Consider the following 21,244-nt stretch of genomic DNA (forward strand, 5'->3'; position numbering starts at 1 on the left):
TGTGTGTCCGTGTGTATTTCTTTTTTTTTTTTTGTATTTTACAAGAGGCCGCGAAACCATTCAGAGATGTCGGGTCCCGGATAAGAAGATCGAGATAAATCAAATAACAAAATTAACTAAACGCGAAAGATCGTGAGCTGATCCAACCGCGTGTACGCTCAACCGAGGACGACGTTTCGCGACGAAACCAGCGCCACTGGATGCCAGCCACACACGCAGGGAAAATAACCGCTCTCTCTCTTTCTCTCCATTTTTCTCCGACCGTTCCATAACCGCGAGCGACACCAAGCGCCATCTCGCGGCTCGTTCCCGAAACGCGCGGACAGACCCTCTAGAAGCCGAGGCACCCTCGGAACCGTTGGAACGCGGGCAATCGGAACGCTTCCGATTGGCCATCATGGCGTCCCGACGCGAACCAGAAGCGATACAAAGACGGAACAAAACCGGAATTACGGCTAACCATAGAAAGGGAAGAAAAGTTACTCGTTAACGCGAGAATCGGTTCAACAGGCCGAGCTCGCGACCGACGAAAGCGATTACTTCGCTCGAACAAGCAACGAAAGCAGCGAATCGAACTTAGGCGAATCGAGATCGGCGCGTGCATCCAGTGGCGATGGCCGTCGAGCCATCGTACGCGCGATCGCCCGTTTAAAGGACGTGCGGAGCCCCGTCGCCGCATTTAATAGTAAATACATAACCATTTATATCACACAAACTTTTAACAATATACAAAATGTACCCTATGTACAAGATTAAATTACACGATCCGTCAGCGAACGACTCCCTTCGTCCGATCGAGCATCTTCGATTGCAGATGAGCAGTCCCGATTTTCGGCCGCGTTTGCACGCGCGCCGTTCGATCGAAGGGTCGACGGAGTGGCGAACGCGCGCCAGGTCGAAGAGGAATCGGCGCGAAATCGGCAAGGGAACGGAACGCACTCCCTTGGATCCCTCTCGTCGAGCACCGTCGCGGCGATCGGGCGTCGAAAAACGTCGCCGGTCCGCTTTTTTTCCTTTCTTCCTTCTTTCTCTCACTTTCTCTCTCTCTTTAGCTCCATCATTCTCGCCACGAATCCTCGCGTAAGCGCGCGGCGGCGTTCCGAGAGACGAAAGTTTCGCTAAGAACGAGACGGGTAAACGAGTAACGATCAGTTGCACGGCGCGGAGCCGGTCGTTCGGTCGCTTTATAGAATTTCGAGCGTGGCTCTTGTCGATCGGTTGGAAAATAAAGCCAATGAAATAAAAGAGGGAAGAGACTGTCGAGGAAACGGGGAAAGAATATCGACTGGGTGTATTTTATTTCGCAAACAAAATATGAACGACGTTCGAATGGGGAGGGGGGACCGTGGGTTTTACCATCGTGAAAATTGCCGATCGTTTGCCAACGATTTCTCTCGTGTCTATTATTTAACGGCTAAATCTACGCGATGCACGAATTTTCCCGAGCCTTTCCCGGTGCCGGAGGTTCGTTCGACGTATCCCGCGAGCGATTCGGAACGAAACGAAGCGCGACAGGAGTGTATTTCGAGGATGAGAAATCGACAAGAAAATGTGACCGCCATAAAGCGAACCGAGCCAGCCGTTTCCGCGTGATTTACACCCAAAACATGTGTCTTTAGTTTCGCATTGAGCTTCGAACGTGCCCGGGCCCGTGTCGTTTCCGGTTCCCCTCGCCTATCGCCGCGTGCTCCGCGGCGGAAGCAGCGCGTCTTGATGGAAAAGGAAACACTTTGTACAACTTCTCGCGAGGGGGGCTCGAACGGGGAACCCGACAACGGGCACGGGCGATAGTAGATACATCGTAACGTGTTCACGATTATACATTTACGTAAATGTTTATTGCGGATGTCGAAACCCCGCCACTTAGAAAAAGTATTGTTACACGCTTCAATCCTTCGCCAAGAGCGTCCTCGGGCATCGGTGCTCGCGTTCTCGTCGACCGACAGTGTCTCACAGCCCCCCGTTCCCCTTTGCGGGAGAGAACTCGATCGTTCGTAATCGTGCACCCTGAAATCTTCTCGTTAAACAGAAAAATAATCGACGAAGCATCGTTTATTTCGCATCTTCGATGAAAAGTTTCGATTTTTCATAGGGTTCACGATCCATCGATCTTCCCGATCGAGTGTCTCTTGCTTCACGATCGTTATTGGCGTATGAAAACGGAAACTGTACTGTGTAGTATCGATAAATTTGCAACGTCGCCGATAACAAACGTGAACATGCCATTGGATAAATAAAATCCGCGTTCTTGTTCGATAAATGTCGCGTAACGCCTCGCGAACCGTTTTATTCGTTCTGATTACACAAGCTGGATCGGGGAATTTCGCGAAGGGAGAAAGCACCAGTTCCCCGACCGCGAGGGAGCTGCGGCGTTGACAAGGAAAATTCGAATGATAATTTCGCCCGTTCGACGGTTTCACCTCGGTGTGGCCTTTTATTCGACGGCAGGAGAGACTCGATTAACGATCGCGAGAACAAGGAACGCTTAATGAGTTTACAGGGAGAGGCCGTGTCTCGGGGACGGAGATGGGGGGCGTCGGTGATTTTGAAAGAAAAATAATTTTCTAAGGGCCGGGACCTGACGTTCTCAATCGCCGAATTATCCGAGCACCGGTCGATGGAATTTTCTTCCTACATACGTGACGAGCTTTGGATCTCGAGGTCTCCGCGTCGGATCCTCCGATCCTCGTGAACTACAATGGAAGGAATACGAACCACGTGTTCGAAAGGTTCGATCGGTTGGAGATCTCGATAAACGAACGGACTATTCCTCAATGGCGCTTCTTCTCTTGCACGTCGGGGCGAAATGAGTTGTCAAACGGAGATAAACATCCAATCGAGTCGATGCTACACACGCGGTATTCTCGAATTAAAAGGTGGAAATTTCAGCAAACTCGCAGAGATCGCGTTCAACGCTTACGAGATCCGAACCGAACGAGACCATTAGGAAGCAAACGCGAGCAGAGAGTATCCAGCGCGGATACAAACGCTTTACTACCAGAGGAGACGCTGCGAAACACGAGCGCGAAAGTGATTGCCGGTTGCCTGACGCGCGATTAACAGGATTACCGATTCGATTAAGCTGGGACGAGAGCACCGAAGAATCGGACGGGAGCGAAGAAGGCTGGCGTTACGCTGCTGTCGGCGACGATAGAACGCGGCCCGTGCACCGAGACGCTTCGATTATTCTCGATTCTCCGTGATTGAGCAAAGATTATCGATTAGGGGGGAGACCAGTTGAGAAGATGCGTGCAGCGTTCTCGCACGTGGCCGAGCGCGCGATTCACCGAGCGATCCAACGGGACACGGCTGGAAAAGCTTCGCCTGGATCCTCCTCGAGCGGAGATCGAGATCGGCGACCGTGGTTGACCGCGCGTGCGCGCGCACACACACAAACTGTCACGCGGCGAAAGACCGAATCGAAGACGTGTTCGATCGGTCGGGACACGTCGAAAGACGAACAAGAAACATATTTTTCTCCATTGTTTTGCGGAGTTCTTCCTAGCGACATATGGTTCGGTCACAAGCAGAACGAGAACCTCGTTCACCGTGTTCCAGGCTCGATCCTCGTCCACCCGGATCATCCTTCGTCTCCTCTTGCGCTCGCACAGGGTTCGCGCGTTCACCTTCACAGTCCATCACCCCCGCGTGTCGTTCAATCGGCAAGAGAAGATGGCTCCCCGACCGGTTCAGTTCACGGTTCGTCGCGAAGGCTTCTCGGACGAGGGATCGCGAGCACTCTTGGTGGTGGTGGTTCTCTTCGCGTGGTACTTGGATTTTTCCCAACGACGGAACACAGAGGAAGACCGACGGCGGCGGCGGCGGCGGTGCTGAAGCCAGGGCGAGGATTCGTTCAGCCAGGAGACGGGCTGGCCCCGAGGGTGCTTGAACGGGGGTAGTAGTTCAGTCGCAGGTGTCCTGTGCCCACGGAGACCAGTCCTGATAGGTGGACCCCTGCAGGTGCGTTTGCTGTACCGCCAGTCCAGGATGTACGAGTCCCATCTGATGATGATGGTGATGGTGGTGGTGATGATGGTGGTACTGCTGATGACCCGGCGGAGGCGGCGAATAGGGATCCCCTCCGACGGCGACGTCCACGACATCGACCTGAGTCGGTACGACGGCGGGCGTCGGCTGTGGAGAGGCTTGTACCTTCTTCGGGCGACCGACCGGGTTGCCACCTCATTCGCGACTTCTTCGAGGCCGACCGACCTTACCTTTTCTTACCGGTGCGCCACCGTTTCCGGCCGCTGCTGCCGCCGCTGCGGCAGCCACGCTCGACGATTTCACGATTTTGTGCCAATCCGTCTCGCAGACCGGTGACCCCGACAGCAGGTAGTACCTGGGCAGAGAAATGGCAGCGGTTAGGCGCTGATGCGCTTCCACGGGGAGCAGGTTTTTATTTTAATTCGGAGACACGGAGCAAAGTGTATCGGGCGTGGTGTATCGCGTTGTAAGGACGATCACGTTCCAAGATACCGACACCCGGGGAAAATCTCGATGGCACGGAAAACACCGACAATCGTTTCACACGAACAAAAACCACGCTTCGAAACGAACGTCTGGCAATCAAGCGGAGCAGCACGGCATGCACACAGAGTATCGACGAAATCGATGCTCATAAACAAGATTGCTTCATTACCGGGCCGCGATAATTGTGTCCCTCCTCCTTTATTACAAAATCCCCGGTTCCGATCCCCACCAATTAACCGACAGTCCCGCGTGACACGCCTCTTTTCCAACCCTTTAATTGCCGCGTTTCCTCATCGGGTCGTATCTATGCTCCCTAGCAGAGTTGGCTTCAATGCTAACCCTCTCGACCGATTTCTCCCGATTTCTTCCGATTTCTCCCGATTTCTCCCGATATCCCTTTGAACCCACCACCGATCCCGTCCTATCTTAGTCCCCCGAAGAACCGTGGAACACGCGAGCGTTGTCAATGTTCCGACGTGTTGGTGGTACACGCGCGGCGGGGGTTTATTAGTCCGATCGAGGTCTTACCTATCGCCGGAAACGAGTTGATTGCCGCATTTGCTGCAGGTGAAGCATTTCTGGTGAAATACCGATCCACCCGCCCTCATTACTAGCTCGGTGGCAGGTATCGCGTTGCCGCAGCCTGCGCAAGCACCACCGGTCCCGAATATCCTGAAACAATCGTGAACAACCGTCGATTAATTAGCCGTGTCCATTAGCCGTGGATTAGATTAATTCGTTAGATTAATTTTAACTTTAATTCGGGATACACGGGATCGACGATGCACGGTCGATGGAAAGAGAGTGGTTGGGCAGAGGGAGAGCGCGGGTTTTCGAGGCGACGTTAAACTATGGCGAAGGGTAAGATTGATTGGAGAAGGGGCGGATAAAGCGAAACCGCGCGCTAATAATTACGAGATTTCTCTTTGTTCGTGGAAACGAATATTTCTACGTTCATTAATGTTTCATTGGGTTATACGGGTAGCTGGCTGCACTAACGAGTCCAGATTTACGCCAGCAACGTATTATCAATTCAATGATGTTGACTGAAAACTGATAATTCGCAAAAACATAAGTAGATGTATATATGGCGGGTGTTGAACGTATGCAGTTCGTATTATCGGGGCATTAACAAAGCGATTTTCCCTCCATGCCGCTACGAATAAATCGATTCAGACGATGTACCGATCCGGACTAGTTCAGTCTTATTGCGAACAATCTGGGGAAAAATTGATTTTGCACCCGGGACCTTCGTCGCTTGTGCTCCATCTCAGTACGACTGAGTAAAATTTTATGGAAAACCACGTTCCATCGCAAATTATTCGAAATTCCAAAAGGTTAGCCAAACCTCTCGAGTACTTTAAAACTCGTCACACTTTCTTCCCATCACGAATTACTCGAAACAATGTCTGCCAACCATTTTCGAATCGTGAGTACACGTATTAAGCTACGAATAACGAACGTTTTACTAATTTCCGAACGCAAGAACAAATTACTACGAGACGATTGCGAAAAGGTTGAAAGATGTGCTTACGAATTGGAACAAATAGAGGAGGGTGGAGAGAACGAGGGGATAGTAAAATGGCTGAAAGGTGTAGAGAGAAGAAAAGCAGCAATGGATAAAGAATGTACAAACGTTTAGACGTTACAATATTAGACGTTACAATAGAGACAAACGGTAAGGAAAGATGCGAGAGAACGCGGATAATTGTGAACCAAGTCCATTTCTTGGCTTGCGAAAATTAAATTGCCGAAAATAATAAATAACAATAATATTAACAACAAATTACTGCGATTCCTCGAGAAACCAAAAATTTAGGATTAACCCTTCGCACTCGGCGATCTTTTCGTTACAGAGGCATAGTAAATCAAAGGTAAATAAGCACTGCAAATTAATTACAAGACGTAGAATGATTTTACCTGGATATTCCACGCGTCGTTGGGCAATTTTAAATTCGATATATTAATTAACAACGATCTTTAGAATTGGATTAAATGGCGACTGAGAGTCGCCTCTCGAGTTAAGCAAAGGGTTAATGCTAGATTAATGGCAGGTATCGCGCAGACTCGATATTCCTTCGCTAAAAGAGGGAACACGTTTATATTTTATTCCTGTACGCTGAAGGCAATGAAACACCCGTTTTCGGCATCCAACGAAATAATAAAATCAAGCATCCCCAATTCGGTAATAAATCAATCTTTTTTCCAAAAATTTGAGATTTCTAGCACACTGGCGGTATAAAGGGAAGCTATTTGGTAAAAAATATAAACCGGTAACAATATGAAAACGCCGTGGTGTCTGCGCGAAGCAAGTATCGACCTAACCATCCGTCGTTCTTCCCCGGTTTCAAACCCGACGCCGCCTCGTCGCGGATCTCCCGAACGTGTTCCCGAGGCTCGTCGCGGCGCGCCATTAGTCCGAATATACAAATTTATCATTGGGTAGGAGGGTGCCGGCGGCTGGTGTCCCCCGGAAAATCCTGGCGGTCGGATGAAGCGAGAAAGGCGACCAATTACGGCCGCGGCCGAGGGCTCAGAGGATGACATTCTCCGGCTCCGGTTTGAACGCGGTGCCGGGCGATAGACACGAGGCGTTTCCAATTAAACCTCGCGCCGGTCTCATCGCGCAAACACTTTCTAACTAAATGAGGTTAGGCCGGCAACAGAGGGACCGTGTAGAATCCTATATTCAACCCGCCACACGCTTCTCTTTCTTTTCTCCCTTATTATGCGTCGTCCCGCTGACGTTCCAGCTGCTTTAAACGACACAGAGAACGGGAGAGAGAGAGAGAGAGAGAGAGAGAGAGAAGAGAGATAGATGGAGGAATGGAGGAGGAAAGAGAGGCAGAGAGGGGTCGATTATAATAAGGCGTCGCATATATAATTGTCGCGGCGTCTTCGTTCGCGCGAAACCCGCTCGACACCTGTCCTTCTCTGCTTTCCTAAACGCGTTCCACAGGCTAGTCTCTAGTCGCGAGAACGGGGGAGAAAGGTAGGAAAGGGGGAAATAATATAGGAAAGAATAACGAAGAACAGGGGAGGGACGGAAGGAGGAAAAATGTTTGCGTCGCTGCGAATTTCGCGGCTTTCAGAAGCGGCCGTTGCACGACGAGCCGTTGCACTCGCTTTTGATCCCTTCGAAACAAGCACGCCTTCTTTCAGGCTAAACGTCGTCGTTAGCCGGCTACACCGACCAGCGAGTTAATAAACGCTTTCTCCCCCGCGGCCTACACCCCCTCGCCGCTGTCTCTATGTTCCGGTTCGCAATTAATACACGCGCGATATATAATTGATCGTAACCAGGGACCGACACAGGTTCTACGTATCAAGGCGCGAGACTACGAAGAACTTGTGACACTCTGTCAGCGCAGAGGGCGTCATCGTCGCTGGTTTCGGGGCATCTTGTTCCTCTGCGACATTAGACCCAAGATCGTAAGTGAAATCTCGATGGTGAAAGGGAAATATAATTTTAAAAAATTGTAATTACAATGGAGATTTTATATACCGTTTCTATCTTACTTCTTACGAAAGGTTGCAAGGGGTTGAAATAACAAACACGCTTCCTTCTCCTGCACCCTTATACCCCTGTTCTTCGTTGACGAATTACAATGATCAGAAAGGAAGATCAGAATCGGTGGTTTTGGGGCATCTTGTTCCTCTGTGACATTAGACCGAAGATCGTAACTAAAATCTCGATGGCGAAAGAGTGATATAATTTTTTGAATTTGTAATTAATGCAGATTTCATATGTCATTTGTACCTTACTTTTCAACGAGGGTTGCAAGAGGTTGAAATAACAAACATGCTTCCTTCTTCTGCACCCTTATACTCCTATTCTCCGTTGACCCATTCGAGACAGCGATTTTTTTCGAACACGGTCCCCATAAGCGACTACTCAGAATAACTGGTAAATGCTCATTGTTATTATTGCACACACGGTGTGCAATCGGTCTCGAATGGGTTAACGAATTACAATGATCAGAAAGGAAGATCAGAATCGGTGGCTTCGGGGCAGCTTGTTCCTCTGCGACATTAGATCAAAGATCGTAACTAAAATCTCGATGGTGAAAGGGTGATATAATTTTTTGAATTCGTAATTAATGCAGATTTCATATACCGTTTATACCTTACTTCTCAACACGGCTTGCAAGGGGTTGAAATAATAAACATGATTCCTCTTCCTGCACCCTTATACCGCCGTTCTCCGTTGACGAATTACAATGATCAGGAAGGAAGATCAGAATCGAGATTCGCGCGAAAAGGTCGGGGGACATTGCAAAAGGGCAGACGGATTAACCGAAAGCGGAGACACTTGGAAATTTCATCCGTCGCAATCGTTCGTCCGGCTTTTGTCGACGTTTTGCAAGGATACATTGTGAACGGTTCCTGTCGCCAGCTGGTCGAGCGTAAACGAGCGTAAACGAGCGTAAACTCGAATTCCAGAAATGTTCCGCCCCGTGCCCGGGGTTAAAACGAAGAAACGAATAAATCCGTGGCCCCTGGCTTCGTGCTTGGCGTTATCTCGAGATACCGAATAATCGGCTTTATAAAATGTTCCGCGCTGCGCGGCTAAAGCTTTATAGGTTCCTATAATCTTTAAATGTACGCGCCACGTCGCGCTGACGCGTGGACGTTTCCCTCTTCTGGCCGCCGCGCGTAATTCGCGACAACCGTTCTCTCCCCGCCGTGCTCTCTGTGTGTATCATTAAAATTCCACGCTTTATGATCGCGAGGTCCTTTCTCGAAGCGGTTATTAATAGTCGCTACGCGCGTCGCTACGGAGCAATTAAAATAATCAATGTTAATATTTGGGTTAAGCGTGTTCCAGGGCTGATGGAGTATGCGCGCGATACATAGAGGGGACGGAAGAAAGAACGAAAGAGAGAAAGGGAGAAAGAGAGAGAAAGAGAGAGAGGGAGGCGGGAGAGCGAAAAATAGATAAAGGAAGAGGCGAAGGGACGAGAAAAGGGAGCAAATTGAAACGAACCGACGAAAAACGCTCAACGCTGTCCGATCGAGCCGATGAAATATCGAACCTCGCCGGTGAATTAATGGGGGAATTTCCATCGCGACCAGCAGCGCGGGCGCGAAAGAACGCGCCGCTTAGAAAAAAATATTCCCCAACGCCGCGATAATATATTTTCCATTGTTGACCGCTGCCCGCTTGTTTTTATTTCCACGCCGGAAATACGTACACGCGGGTACACGTATAATGGCCGCCTGGTCGAAATTTTTGGACTTCTTCAGTGAGGAACACGAAGAACTGAACGCGACATCTTTGCAACCCCGACTATCACGTTCTTAAATCCTCCCTAAGGTTCTTTCCAAAATTTTCCCCAAAATTATCTCTAAATTGTTTCCTGAAATTCTCCCTACGATTTTCCCTAAAATTATCTCTAAATTTTTCCCTAAAATTATCTTTAAATTTTTCCCTAAAATTCTCCCTACGATTTTCCCTAAATTTTACCCTAAAATTCTCCCTACGATTTTCCCTAAAATTACCTCTAAATTTTTCCCTAAAATTCTTCGTAAGATTTTCCAAAATTTCTAAAATTCTGCCTACGATTCTCCCTAAAATTATCTCTAAAATTCTCCCCAAAATTCTTCCCAAAATTTTTCCTAAAATTCTCCCTAAATTGTCCCCGAAATGCCGGATATCGTACGCGTGCACGACTCGATCTTCCAAGATCCTGCTTCACCATGCACACGAATTCATACGCGAAGTTCGAGGATGGAATCCACTAGATGCTTAAACGAGACAACATCAACGGATGTTGTACACGCGAAGTATAACGTCTATGGACGTTATCCAGGATCCACTCTGTGTTTCCGGATTAACAGACCTGGTCGCGAGCCAGTCGAAGACGCCCGCCATTACCGATTTTTCACCCCGATCTTCCTAACACTCGCGCCCGATTCCCTCCGGTTCTTCGCGATACCCACGAGATTAGTTAAAATGTATTCGACACGGGAAAATTAATATCCATCCATTAGCATTACGCGCGCGGCTATCTCGGGCCGATTTCCTGGAATGTTCGCGTCAGGTGTTCGATTACCGGCCGACGATCTTCACATTTCAGCCTTCTCTCCCTTGACATTGCGGATCTTCGGCCGCGGACGCATCAATACCGCGGCCTTATATCTTCGTTAATGGCGGCTAATGTTTGCCGAACGTTGCCAGCCGTACACTGGTGCCTCGTAAAGTCTGCTGTTTATACCGCAATTAGCCGTGTAACGATACGTGGCCACGTCGAATCGACCGCGTCCACGATGCCTCCTTCGATCCCCGGGAATTTCAAACTTGGAATTTCAAAGCTTTGGATAAGATGACGATGGGAGGATCAACGGGATAAATGGAATCGTATGATCTTTCGTCCGATGCAATGATGGAATTTGATCGACGACGTAGTCGTAATACCGTGTGGAAACATGACTCTGGTGACGATAGCTGATGACGAGGAATTCTTTCGGTGGATTAATTCGGGTATTCTAGATTTAGTCCAGTTATCCTTTTATCTTTAAAATTCCTGTTTTATATCTTTGTTCTTTTATCTCGCAGTTTGTCCTTTTTCTCACGTGTTTTGAAAGATCCTCGAGACTCGCATCGCTGCTTTAATTGCTGGATCTTTTTTCTTTCGGTGTTGCTACAGCTTTATCTTTATTACTGCAACTTTCTTTTTATGTCCTCACGAATTGTTTCTCTTAAATCTTGAATTATCTTTTTGGTCTGCGTCCACTGAAATTATTATTTCCACTTCTCCTATATTTTATAGATTATTCCTTGATCCTATCTTGTTTTTCCTCTATCACTGGAATTCTTCTTTTCTTTGCACAGCGTTGCGCAGAATTCTCGTAACTTCTTTTTCGCGAATGTGGAAATTTTTCTATTGCGGAATGAACAGATTACTTTTTATCGCCGATCTGGAGTGAATACTATTTACAGCAATAGTTACCCCATTCGGAAAGAAACCTTAAGAAATGCGATTCATAGTAGTCAAATAATTTCAGAAAATTATTATTATTTTTAATCGAATCACGGAGTAATTGCTGACCACGGACAATTGTTTAACCAAAGAAAAGGTATATCCTCCAATGCGAATTATTGCGTCCATTTCGATTCTCATGGAGAATCGAAAATTACAGGAATTGAATTGGAACGAGCCCTGGGAAAAACATAGGAGGAGAGTCACCCATCTCTTCGTGAACCCTGACGAGCAATACTTAACCTGGAATAGCACCTGGTTACTGGCAAGTGCTTCGAGGTACTTTCGCTCTCCAGTCAATTATTCTTTAATGACGTACACAGGCATGCGAAGAAGTACGATTCTAACGCGTAATTACTGTTTTACTAACTTTTTAAAACAAAGCCGATCCATTGACTTTTTCCCCCGCTAATTTCGCTAATCTCCACGAATTCCATCCTCACTTTTGCCACTGTTATACCATTATAAAAAGAAATAACGATATAAAAATGAAATTGGTTGCCTGTTTAAGGCGATACGCTGTAGTGTTCCACAAAGGGAATTAATTGAGACTTCGGGAAATACGTGTTATACAAGAAGAGCCGAAAAAGCTCGATTAAAATCGCGCGAGATATACTTCAAACTGCGTTCAATTCCCATTAAAACAACGAACATTGATCCCGCGATTATTATACCAATTCGCAATTAATTCAGCGGTATTAAACAAGTCGTTGGAAAACGGACCCGCCTATTATTTACGAGAAATTCTCGAATTTCTTCGAGCCCCGCGATTCCGTATTCCAGCTCTGAGTGGAACAATTACGTTGATCGAACAATAAAAGCACGCAGGGGCCGGCGTGTTTTTCTCGCGAAGGGAGCACACACGCGTCGGCTCGATTTGCCGGATTATTTATGCCAGATATAACACACGGGGAAGTGAAAATGAGAAAGCGTGCAAGGAGAAAATGAAACAAAGTTCTTGCCGGTGTGCGCGCGTCACGGAAGTGGTTGTGCGTTTAATTGCATCGGATAGAGGCGGCGTTTTGCATACGTGATCCATTCGACGGGATCGATCGTGAGCGGGCGAGGGGGGTCGAGCGGGAGGGCGGCGGAAAAAGAGAGAAACGAAGGGGTAAAAACGAAAAAGAAGGAGAGGAAAAAAAGGCGCGGCGGGGAAAACGGGAGGGAGGGACGGGGCAAAAAAGCTCGTGGCAGCAGACGCAGGAGAAGAAAACTCTTCTCCATGCTCGATTTTGTCCCCGCGTGCTTTCTCATTAATTTACGACGGCACTCGGAACGCGATAGCTCGTAATCGTCCGACGTTGAACCAGATACATCGCTGAAACGAACTTTTTCCACGGACCGCGAGTGCAAAATGCCCGTCGAGCAAATTTTCTCCGGAATGTGAAAGGCCTCCCACATTTATATTCCGTGGTCACGTGTGCGTATCTGCATACACCGAGCTGTGCACGCGCACACACACGGCGGCCGTATGTAGATCGTTGGTTCGTTCCACCTTCACGAACACGCACGCGTCGATATTGTCCAGGACGACGAAAGGAATCGATCGGAGCAACTGAAATTACCTTGGTCCGCGTGATTTTCGATTCATCCGGCCGTCGGCTCGATATATCGCCGGGCCCGTTGCGCAGACCACGCTCTGCTTGCTGCTTGATTAATCAACCGCGCTAATAATTACGGTGACCTTTTGATCCGCGGGATCTCTGCCTGCTCCTCCAAGAGTCGCGAGTTAGTTAAATGAAACTTTGATGGGTTTTTGACTTTGATTCCTGGCAGATGAGGCAACACATCGGCCATCTTACACGCTCCAGTGGATACATCCGCGTTGGCCAGACGTTCGGAACTTGACCGAATTTCGAAAGATCGCAGCAAGGAACGGAAAATTCTACCGTTATTATTCTATCAGTTTCATGATAGAGAAATATACCATTAGACTGTAATTATCAACGTTTGATCATCGGAGAAACCTCGGAGTATCTCTATCGATCGAAAATAAAATTCACCATGCAACAGTAAATAGATCAGATATCGCTATGTACTACGACTACTGCTGGAGTAGACGTGAGTAATTTGTAACGCGGCCTGAAAGGGTCAGAGAAAAGAAAACCTAAAAATCCTGGGTCAGTTGAGAAGAGAAGAAACGTACCCTTTCGGACGGGGTACCGGGTCCTCAAGTATCTCTGAAATAAAACCTTTAACCTCTATTGCGACGTGGCGAATTTTATTATATCCACGCTTTAACCCTTTGCACTCGATTTATTTTCAAAATTATCGAGCGTCAACTTGCATTTATTTTTAGCTCAATGAATTAAAGTAATTTACAGTGGCAGAATTCAACGTGTTATATTTGATTTCATTTATTATTATTATTACAAATTGATATGCGAGTTTTAGAATAAATTAGTATTGTCACCTTCAGCGTGACATAGGGTTAGCGCAAAGGGTTAATTTCTACCCAGCTCCTTTTAATTCAACAATTAATGTAACCATCGACCAATAGTACCTGTAAAGTATGCATAGACATTTATCTACATCATGGCAGCATTGACAATTATCACGATATAGAGTAAATTAGTACTGTCACCTCCAGCGTGACATGGGGTTAGTGCAAAGGGTCAATTTCTACCCAGCTCCTTTTAATTCAACAATTAAAGTAACCATCGACCAATAGTACCTGTAACGTATGCATAGCTATTTATTTATTCACATCACGGCAGAATTGACAATTATCAGGATATACTTGCTCGTATATATCCTTACCAACCGGCAAAACTCCGATTTCCATCTCCATCATCTTCAGTTCCCATTTCTCCGAGAAGCAATTCCACCCCGATGACCCCTCTGGGTCTGTCTAAGAATTAAAATGCTATATTCCAAATACGGGAGGTTTGTTGAAGCACGAGGTACTTTGCTTTCTACGAAAGCACGATCGCGTAGCGGACCAGCCCGATGCAAATCCAGCCTCGATTCGACTCGCGCGATACCGAGCCATTTTCCGTCTCTCGCGGTACACGGGAACACGTGGCCGTCCGCTCACGGTGCTCGCGTTCGCTCGAGCGTAACGACTCGGACACAGTTACTGCACCTGTATGCACGTGCAGCTTGCATACCGCGATACTTTATCGGCCACTCTTATATAGGGCAGACACCGGCTACAGGGCGGTTCACGAGGTGGTTCGATTCCTCCTTTTCGAACCGGGAAGCTAGGGGTACCTGTTGATTCTTGCGCGGAAAATTCGGCGACGCGGAGGAATTAAAATATCGAGCGACGTATCGACCCCGGCACGCCGGCGATTTCGCCGCGAACAGGCGAATGATCGTCCCGATCCGCGTCGATCGGGGCAAACCCTCGATCCTCATTTATGTTGCATCGCGAGGAAGCGTCGAATTCGCCGCGCCGACCACCGTGGCGCGTCGATGAAATATCGGGGAATTTTAATCGGCCCGGGTTCACCGTCGACGTTTAATCTCGTATCGGCCCGCCAGCCTGTAAACACTTTTGCTTTTCGTATATTGGATCACGTGAGTGGCGCACAATGCGTCGGGACGCGAAGGTGTTCCGGCTGGCGTCGAGGATGATCGACGTTTGCAACCTCGTCCGGGGAACGCAGATGCGCGTACAGTACTGGGCAAAAGTCTTAGACCATGCGGGCTGTGTATTATAATGCCGGCTACAGGGAAATTTATCGCCCAGGGTGCCATCACCGGTCAAGCGTCTTTTAACTTTTGGTTAAAATAAAGACGAAGCTCGTCTCGGTACCATAATTGTCCCTTTGACCACTCGGGGAGTGTATGCCTCTTAATAACGTGCCAAATGTGATATCGCGAAGACGGTAAAACCACTGGAATTTGTTTCAACTAATAAAGAACAGAGAATATTTCGAAAAAATTTTTTAAATTGGATGCTTGGTTGGAAGATGGGAAACAAATGGAGAAAGTTTCCTCCTTTCGTTTAACGCTAAACTTGTCACGGTCGGTCAAATTGGCCGACTAATTGGACGAGAAGAGGAAAATAATTGAATAAGTGGAAATATTGAAAAATTGATTATACCTATTGCTGAAAGACTTATGCATTGTCACTTTTGTCTTAAAGCGTATGGAACCGACATAACTGTTTGGGATATTTAGTCCCACCTCGAAATATTTAAATAGCTGCATATGCATAGGTTTATATTTGGTAATACCTTCGATTAATGTTACAAATATATTCAAAACTTATGCATTGTCACTTTTGTCTTAAAACGTATGGAACCGACATAACTGTTTGGGATATTTAGTGCCACCTCGAAATATTCAAATAGCTGCATATGCATAGGTTTATATTTGGTAATACCTTCGATTAATGTTACAAATATATTCACTCGTGTTGGCAACATTCAACACGCCAGTACAGGTTCATCAATTGTTGCAAGCGAAAGGTTTATATGAAAAATCGTAAAAGTAAGTTAATTTTTATAAAAATTAGTCATACACGAATTTTGTTTCATTTAAAACGCAATAAAATTTCTATGCAACACGGGTCTATTTTATTATCTAAAATCCTGTGCAGCAAGGAGTTAAAACAGTTGACAGTTGTAACGGGTCAAGAGTTTATTCTTTCTTGACTCTCAATTCCGCGTCATTCTTCGATGCATATGGACGTCAAGGGTCAGCCATTGGACTAAAATTATATTATATATCTCTATAAATTGTATTATATCTCTTATTTTCCTTATTCTTCGTTAAAATTACTATCTCACCGAATACGTGAAGCACTGTCTTCGTTTTCTAACCTTCGAGTAAAAATGTCATATTACCTCGTTTCCTCCGCCAGATGGCGGGGTATGTATTAAAGATTTATCCAACGTAGGAAAAAGTTTAGGTTAGGTTAGAATAGACTAGACTACACTACACTACGTTAAATTTGTTTAGTTTAAGTTTGGGTTACAATCTACAACACCTATACTAAAACAGAAATCGCGTAGTCCGAATAATAGTCCCGAAGAGCTAACCTCAAAATAAAATCGTGGGATTTCGAATGAAAAATTTCAAAATCTCTCCCAATGTGCTGGATTTAACGATATAAACCGATCGTTTGACCGCTTTAGCGAAATTGTCAGGTAGGTTCTGCGTCAAGAGACATTTTCGCGTGCTGCTGCGGAGAAAATGAATCTTTACAGACTTTCTTCTTGCTCTTTCAGGTTTGCGGTTTTCCTGGAATTTATTGGATATGGTACACGAGCAGTACGATTCAGATGTAACATCGGACAGAAGCAGCGAGTGAAGGGAAGCGAGCGAAAAAGGTAAATCGATTCTTTGAAACACTGGGAACAGAGTGACGATAAGAAGCGAAATTAATCGATGAGTTTTTGACGCCCCGATTCCCGGATCGAATACTTTCGACGAAGAACCGAAATGATACGAAGAATTCCCGATGTCGGGCAGCAAAAACAAAAGGCTTCCGCGATCGGAGACTTTTGCTGCGCACTGTATAAACTCTCGTCGAATCTCGTCGAATGTCGAAATGGAGTTTACAGTGCGAAACGATTCTTCTTGCTCGCTTGCCAATTCCTCGATCGCTTGACCGTTCCATTTAGCAGCGTCTATTCTAAGCCCCGGACGAAATTTTACGTTCCCGCTGCGAATCGCAAAGGTGATATACTCTGTTCGATAATATTCCGGCTGGTCCCGCAGGTTCGACAGACAGTTTCGAAAAATATTGTTGATCGAGCTCGACAAAGTACACAGGTGCCTCGAAACTTCGAGATTATCGGCAGAGTGAAACAGTCTCGTCCGAAAACTGTGCATCAATCGTGTTTAGAGATCCCCATAAGCGTTCTTAACCATAAAAAAGGTGGTTTAACGCGTTGTGGGTGACGGATAAGCTTGCATGGGTGTCCTCCGTTACGTAAATATGGGTGACGCTCTTTTTGTTCGAGTTAAATAGGATTTTTAGTTGGATTTTTAACCCCTTGTACTCGAGAGGCGATCCTCGGTCGCCATTTAATCGGATTCTAAAGATCGATGTTAATTAATATATCAAATTTAAAATTATCCAACAACGCGAGGAATGTCGAAGTAAAATAATTCTAGGTTCTAATTTGTATACGATTCCTTATTTACCGTTTTAAAAATATCGTCGGCTTTATGGCAGTGAATCTTCAAATTACTATTTTTTCGTAACGAAGGAATCGTCGAATTTAATGGAATAAGCACTGAGATATAAATATAGGATATACAGCATAAAAATATTAGAAATATACACATTGCACTATACCAATTTTTATTTTTTATTTCTATTTATTTATATAATTTTTATAATTTTTAATTTATATTTAGGATAAAATATTGCATTATATTATGTCACATGGTATTCGTTAAAACAGTCTAAACACATTTGAGGTGATTTCGGACAATTGGAACATTTTGCATAATTGACTGGTAAAACTTTTCCGAGTCTGCTAATCTGTTATATCGTTTCGTCATTTGCAAAATGCAAGTTTCCTAATAGTAACTCAAAACGATTATTGAATTTATGATTTGAATTTGGATTGAATTTGTGTTGCGTGTAGGCTAGTCTAGCCTGGGCAAAAGGCAATCCTCAGGCAGTCAAAAAGGAGAGCATCCACGGTTAATACGTCTCTAATACAACTTCTATATTTTATATACTTTTCCTTGATTATATATCCTAATTCTATGTAATCTACTTAGTATGTTGTGTATGTACATGATTGATATATTCCTCCAATTCTGATACGGTGTATTTAATAATCACACGAGCATTCTAACGATTACGGGGCATCCTGCTGTGCGGAAATGGAAAATTATAAATAGAGTCTATTGACCAACATCTAACGGTGTCTGTATTATAGACCCATCCAAATCATCAGTCCGATAACAGTCGGACCCCGAATTTGGGTCCCGCGAGAAACTCAACTGAATCGTGCTGGGCGACGAACGTGTTAATTCGCGGATAATTTTGCAGGGCCGACTATCTATCGAGGGGTGAAGAGGAACCAGCTCGAGGGTGGAAAACGTGCGATGAGAAACAAGTAACTAACAGAGCAGCGCGAAAAAGAGAGGAAAAAGAAGCGGGAGTAGGAGAGAGAGCGGAAATAACGCGATGGAGTAAGCGAGTACTCGCGAGGCGTAGGAGAAAATTGTCTGCAATTTCTGACAGCCTTCAAAACGGCGTACACACGCGCGCATATTGATGCGATATCGTCGGACGAGACCCGTGGAGCGCGAAAGGTTGCCACGACGGATCGGATTGGATTCGAGGTTTCTCGTTATTAATTTAATTACCGCCTGACAGTTCCATAATTAAATTGCTAATTTATCTGTCCAGGATCTGGCCGATCGCGCGCCAGCCAGCCAGTCAGCTCGATGATTGCTCGCGGAATGACGTTTCAATTCTTTCTCCAATTTTCTTCCTTGTTTTTCTTTTCTCTTTCCTTTTCCTCTCCGCGTTTCATACCGCTCCTTTTTCATTCCGTTCCGTATCTCTTCCGTCCAGCTTTATTCTGCCCTCCTCTGGCGAATTTCGTCGCCCTTTTCTCGCCGTTCCCCGCGCGCGTTTAACAATAAACGCAGAAACAGAGATTTTCGCGCAACGAAGTCGCACGGAGAAGCACAGGAGAATCGCGATGATGAGGAGAAAGTATCCAGGCGAACTTTCCCGCCTCGATTACGATGTTTCGATGATTTATACCCGCGTCGTCCCGTGCCTCGCGAGCGTTCGTTTTCTAAGCTAGACGCGCGGCGTAATTTTCCGCGGGATACACGGATTATTAGCCTGTCGTCTCGCGAGTTGCTGTCTGCTTTTGTTTCTTTCCTTGGCTCGATCAGCGTGCAACGGTACCACCACTGGTCCAGCGAGAAATTAACTTAGCGATTTCATAAACCGCGCTCGTTACGTTGTAAACGCAATATTCCTCGATTAACCTTAAAACCCAGCCTCTCCCTATCGGAGGAAAATAAATCTGCGATTAAATCCTCGAGCACGGATCCCTGTACTCGGCAGCGAGCTGCTGTTAACGCGTCCAGACGTACGGTCGACGTACTTATCGGGAACGTCAGGTTGCTCCGGATGGTGGAAAAAAGCCGAGCAGGAGGAATTAATATTCGAAAGGCAATGTTTATTCCGCGCACGTAACTGTTCCGAGCGTTATCGTGCTCTTATTACACGGCCGATCGCGCTTTCTTCGGATTCAATTGACCGGCCAGGCGAGCAGAGATCGCACCGCGATTCCACGCCAAAAGGGATCCTCGATCGGCGTACCGTGAAACTTATTATCGTGCGGCCATCGCGTCCTCGCCGCGTCTCGTTTCGACAAATACCCTCTCGCGCTCGCGTGGCCGTTCCTCTAACGGGTCCGGCAATTTCCGGGGACCGTTATAACCCCGCCGTAAGAATCGTCGATCGCCACGTCGAAATGCAATTAATTATATCGGGAGGCGGTAAACGCCGTGCCACGGAATGCGACTTAATCACCGAAAGACCTCCCGGTTTCCCGCTTTTTCTTCTTATTTCCCCGGGCTCTCTATTCAACGCCTCGTTACTGGACCACGCGATCGAATAGGCGAGATAACGATTTTCACTCGGGGATACCTCGCGAGTCGTTCCCCGTTCCTCGAGCTGTCCGTCCGCCAGATGTCTTTCACCGTCGGTGGATGCTGCAGACGAGGTTACCGATCAAAATGGTGCACGCACGCGCGTGAGATCCAAGTATCGGGTATTGGAAAGTCGGAGAGAAAGGAGTGTACGGAATAGGGAGATACATAAATTAAGCCTGGCCCTTGCTGCTTTGCCTACGTTTCACGCGGCCCATCGCCGCGGCGGCATTCGACGAATAACTTCATCCGCGACTCCACATTCCGCCTCGACCATTCTCCCGTCCCGTATGACCAATAAAACGATCGCGCACGCCAATCAGAAAAATTAAACACACATAGAGAGAGACTCGTGACTGTAATTCAAAGCCGTCTCCTACGGTCGAAACGCTCCCCGCGTCACGAAAGACGCCGTGCAAGAGGACCCCGTTAACGAAGACACGGACAGATTGATTAATGGAAAATACACGGGGACACGGGGAGAAAGAGAGAGAGAGAGAGAGAGGTTGGGAGAGAGAAAGAGAGGGTGGGAGAAATTCAACCGGCGAAGGCGGCCTCGTGTATCAAGGTTAAATACAGATTCTATACGAGCGAACCGTTTAATAATTTTAATGAGCGAAGTTCAGCGCGCGGCTTACTTAAGGAAGTAATTGGTGATTACAGCCGGCGGGCTCGATCTTTAACGAGCAATCCGCGCTATTTCTAATTAGTTGATTTCACTAATAATAATGCAAAACGCCCACCCCCGGCCCCGCGCTCACCGCGCTCTTAGCTCGGAAACCGAACCGAACCGAACCGAACACCGCCGTGTGCACCCTTGTGTTCCAGCCCGCCCTCTCGCACGCAATTCATCCCGCGTCCCACCCCCGCCGCCCCCCGCGCTCGCGTCTTAATTATACGCGCGGTGTCAATCTTGCCGCGGTTAACGAGAATTCGCGTCGTGCGGAACGGTTTGTCGCGGCCCCGTGTCGCTAATTAATACGGCCGATTTGCACACAATCCGCCGGCTGAAACGGGGAAAAGGGGGGCGGAAAAAAACGGAAGGAAGGAGCCATGATCGGGCGAGAGGGCGCGAGAGGACGGATCCAGGCCGCGGGAACAAAGCTCCGCAAATTGGGAGCAGTCGGTTGTCGGGTTGCCTCGAATGCTTAATAATAATACGACGACTCGGATTATCGAGATTTTCTGCCACGGGG

The 21,244-nt window shown here is 46.9% G+C and overlaps 1 protein-coding gene across 3 annotated transcripts in view; it reads right to left on the bottom strand.

Annotated features, from left to right (window-relative positions):
• LOC108546041 (LIM/homeobox protein Lhx2) overlaps window positions 1–21,244 on the bottom strand; it is a 225,822-nt gene continuing 204,578 nt past the window's right edge. For 2 of the 3 annotated variants that reach the window (XM_017897959.1, XM_017897960.1), the window contains exons 4-5: window positions 5,002–5,145; window positions 4,089–4,342 (exon numbers count right to left, since the gene is read on the bottom strand). In XM_017897959.1, coding sequence (XP_017753448.1) covers window positions 4,183–4,342; window positions 5,002–5,145 — 304 coding nt within the window. In that variant the 3' untranslated portion in view covers window positions 4,089–4,182. Of the gene's footprint in view, window positions 4,343–5,001; window positions 5,146–21,244 lie in introns of all 3 variants that reach the window. The other variant, XM_017897961.1, reaches the window with a different exon arrangement.

Source organism: Eufriesea mexicana, unplaced genomic scaffold (assembly GCF_001483705.2).
Source record: "Eufriesea mexicana isolate 0111107269 unplaced genomic scaffold, ASM148370v2 scaffold596, whole genome shotgun sequence".
Lineage (NCBI taxonomy): Eukaryota > Metazoa > Arthropoda > Insecta > Hymenoptera > Apidae > Eufriesea > Eufriesea mexicana.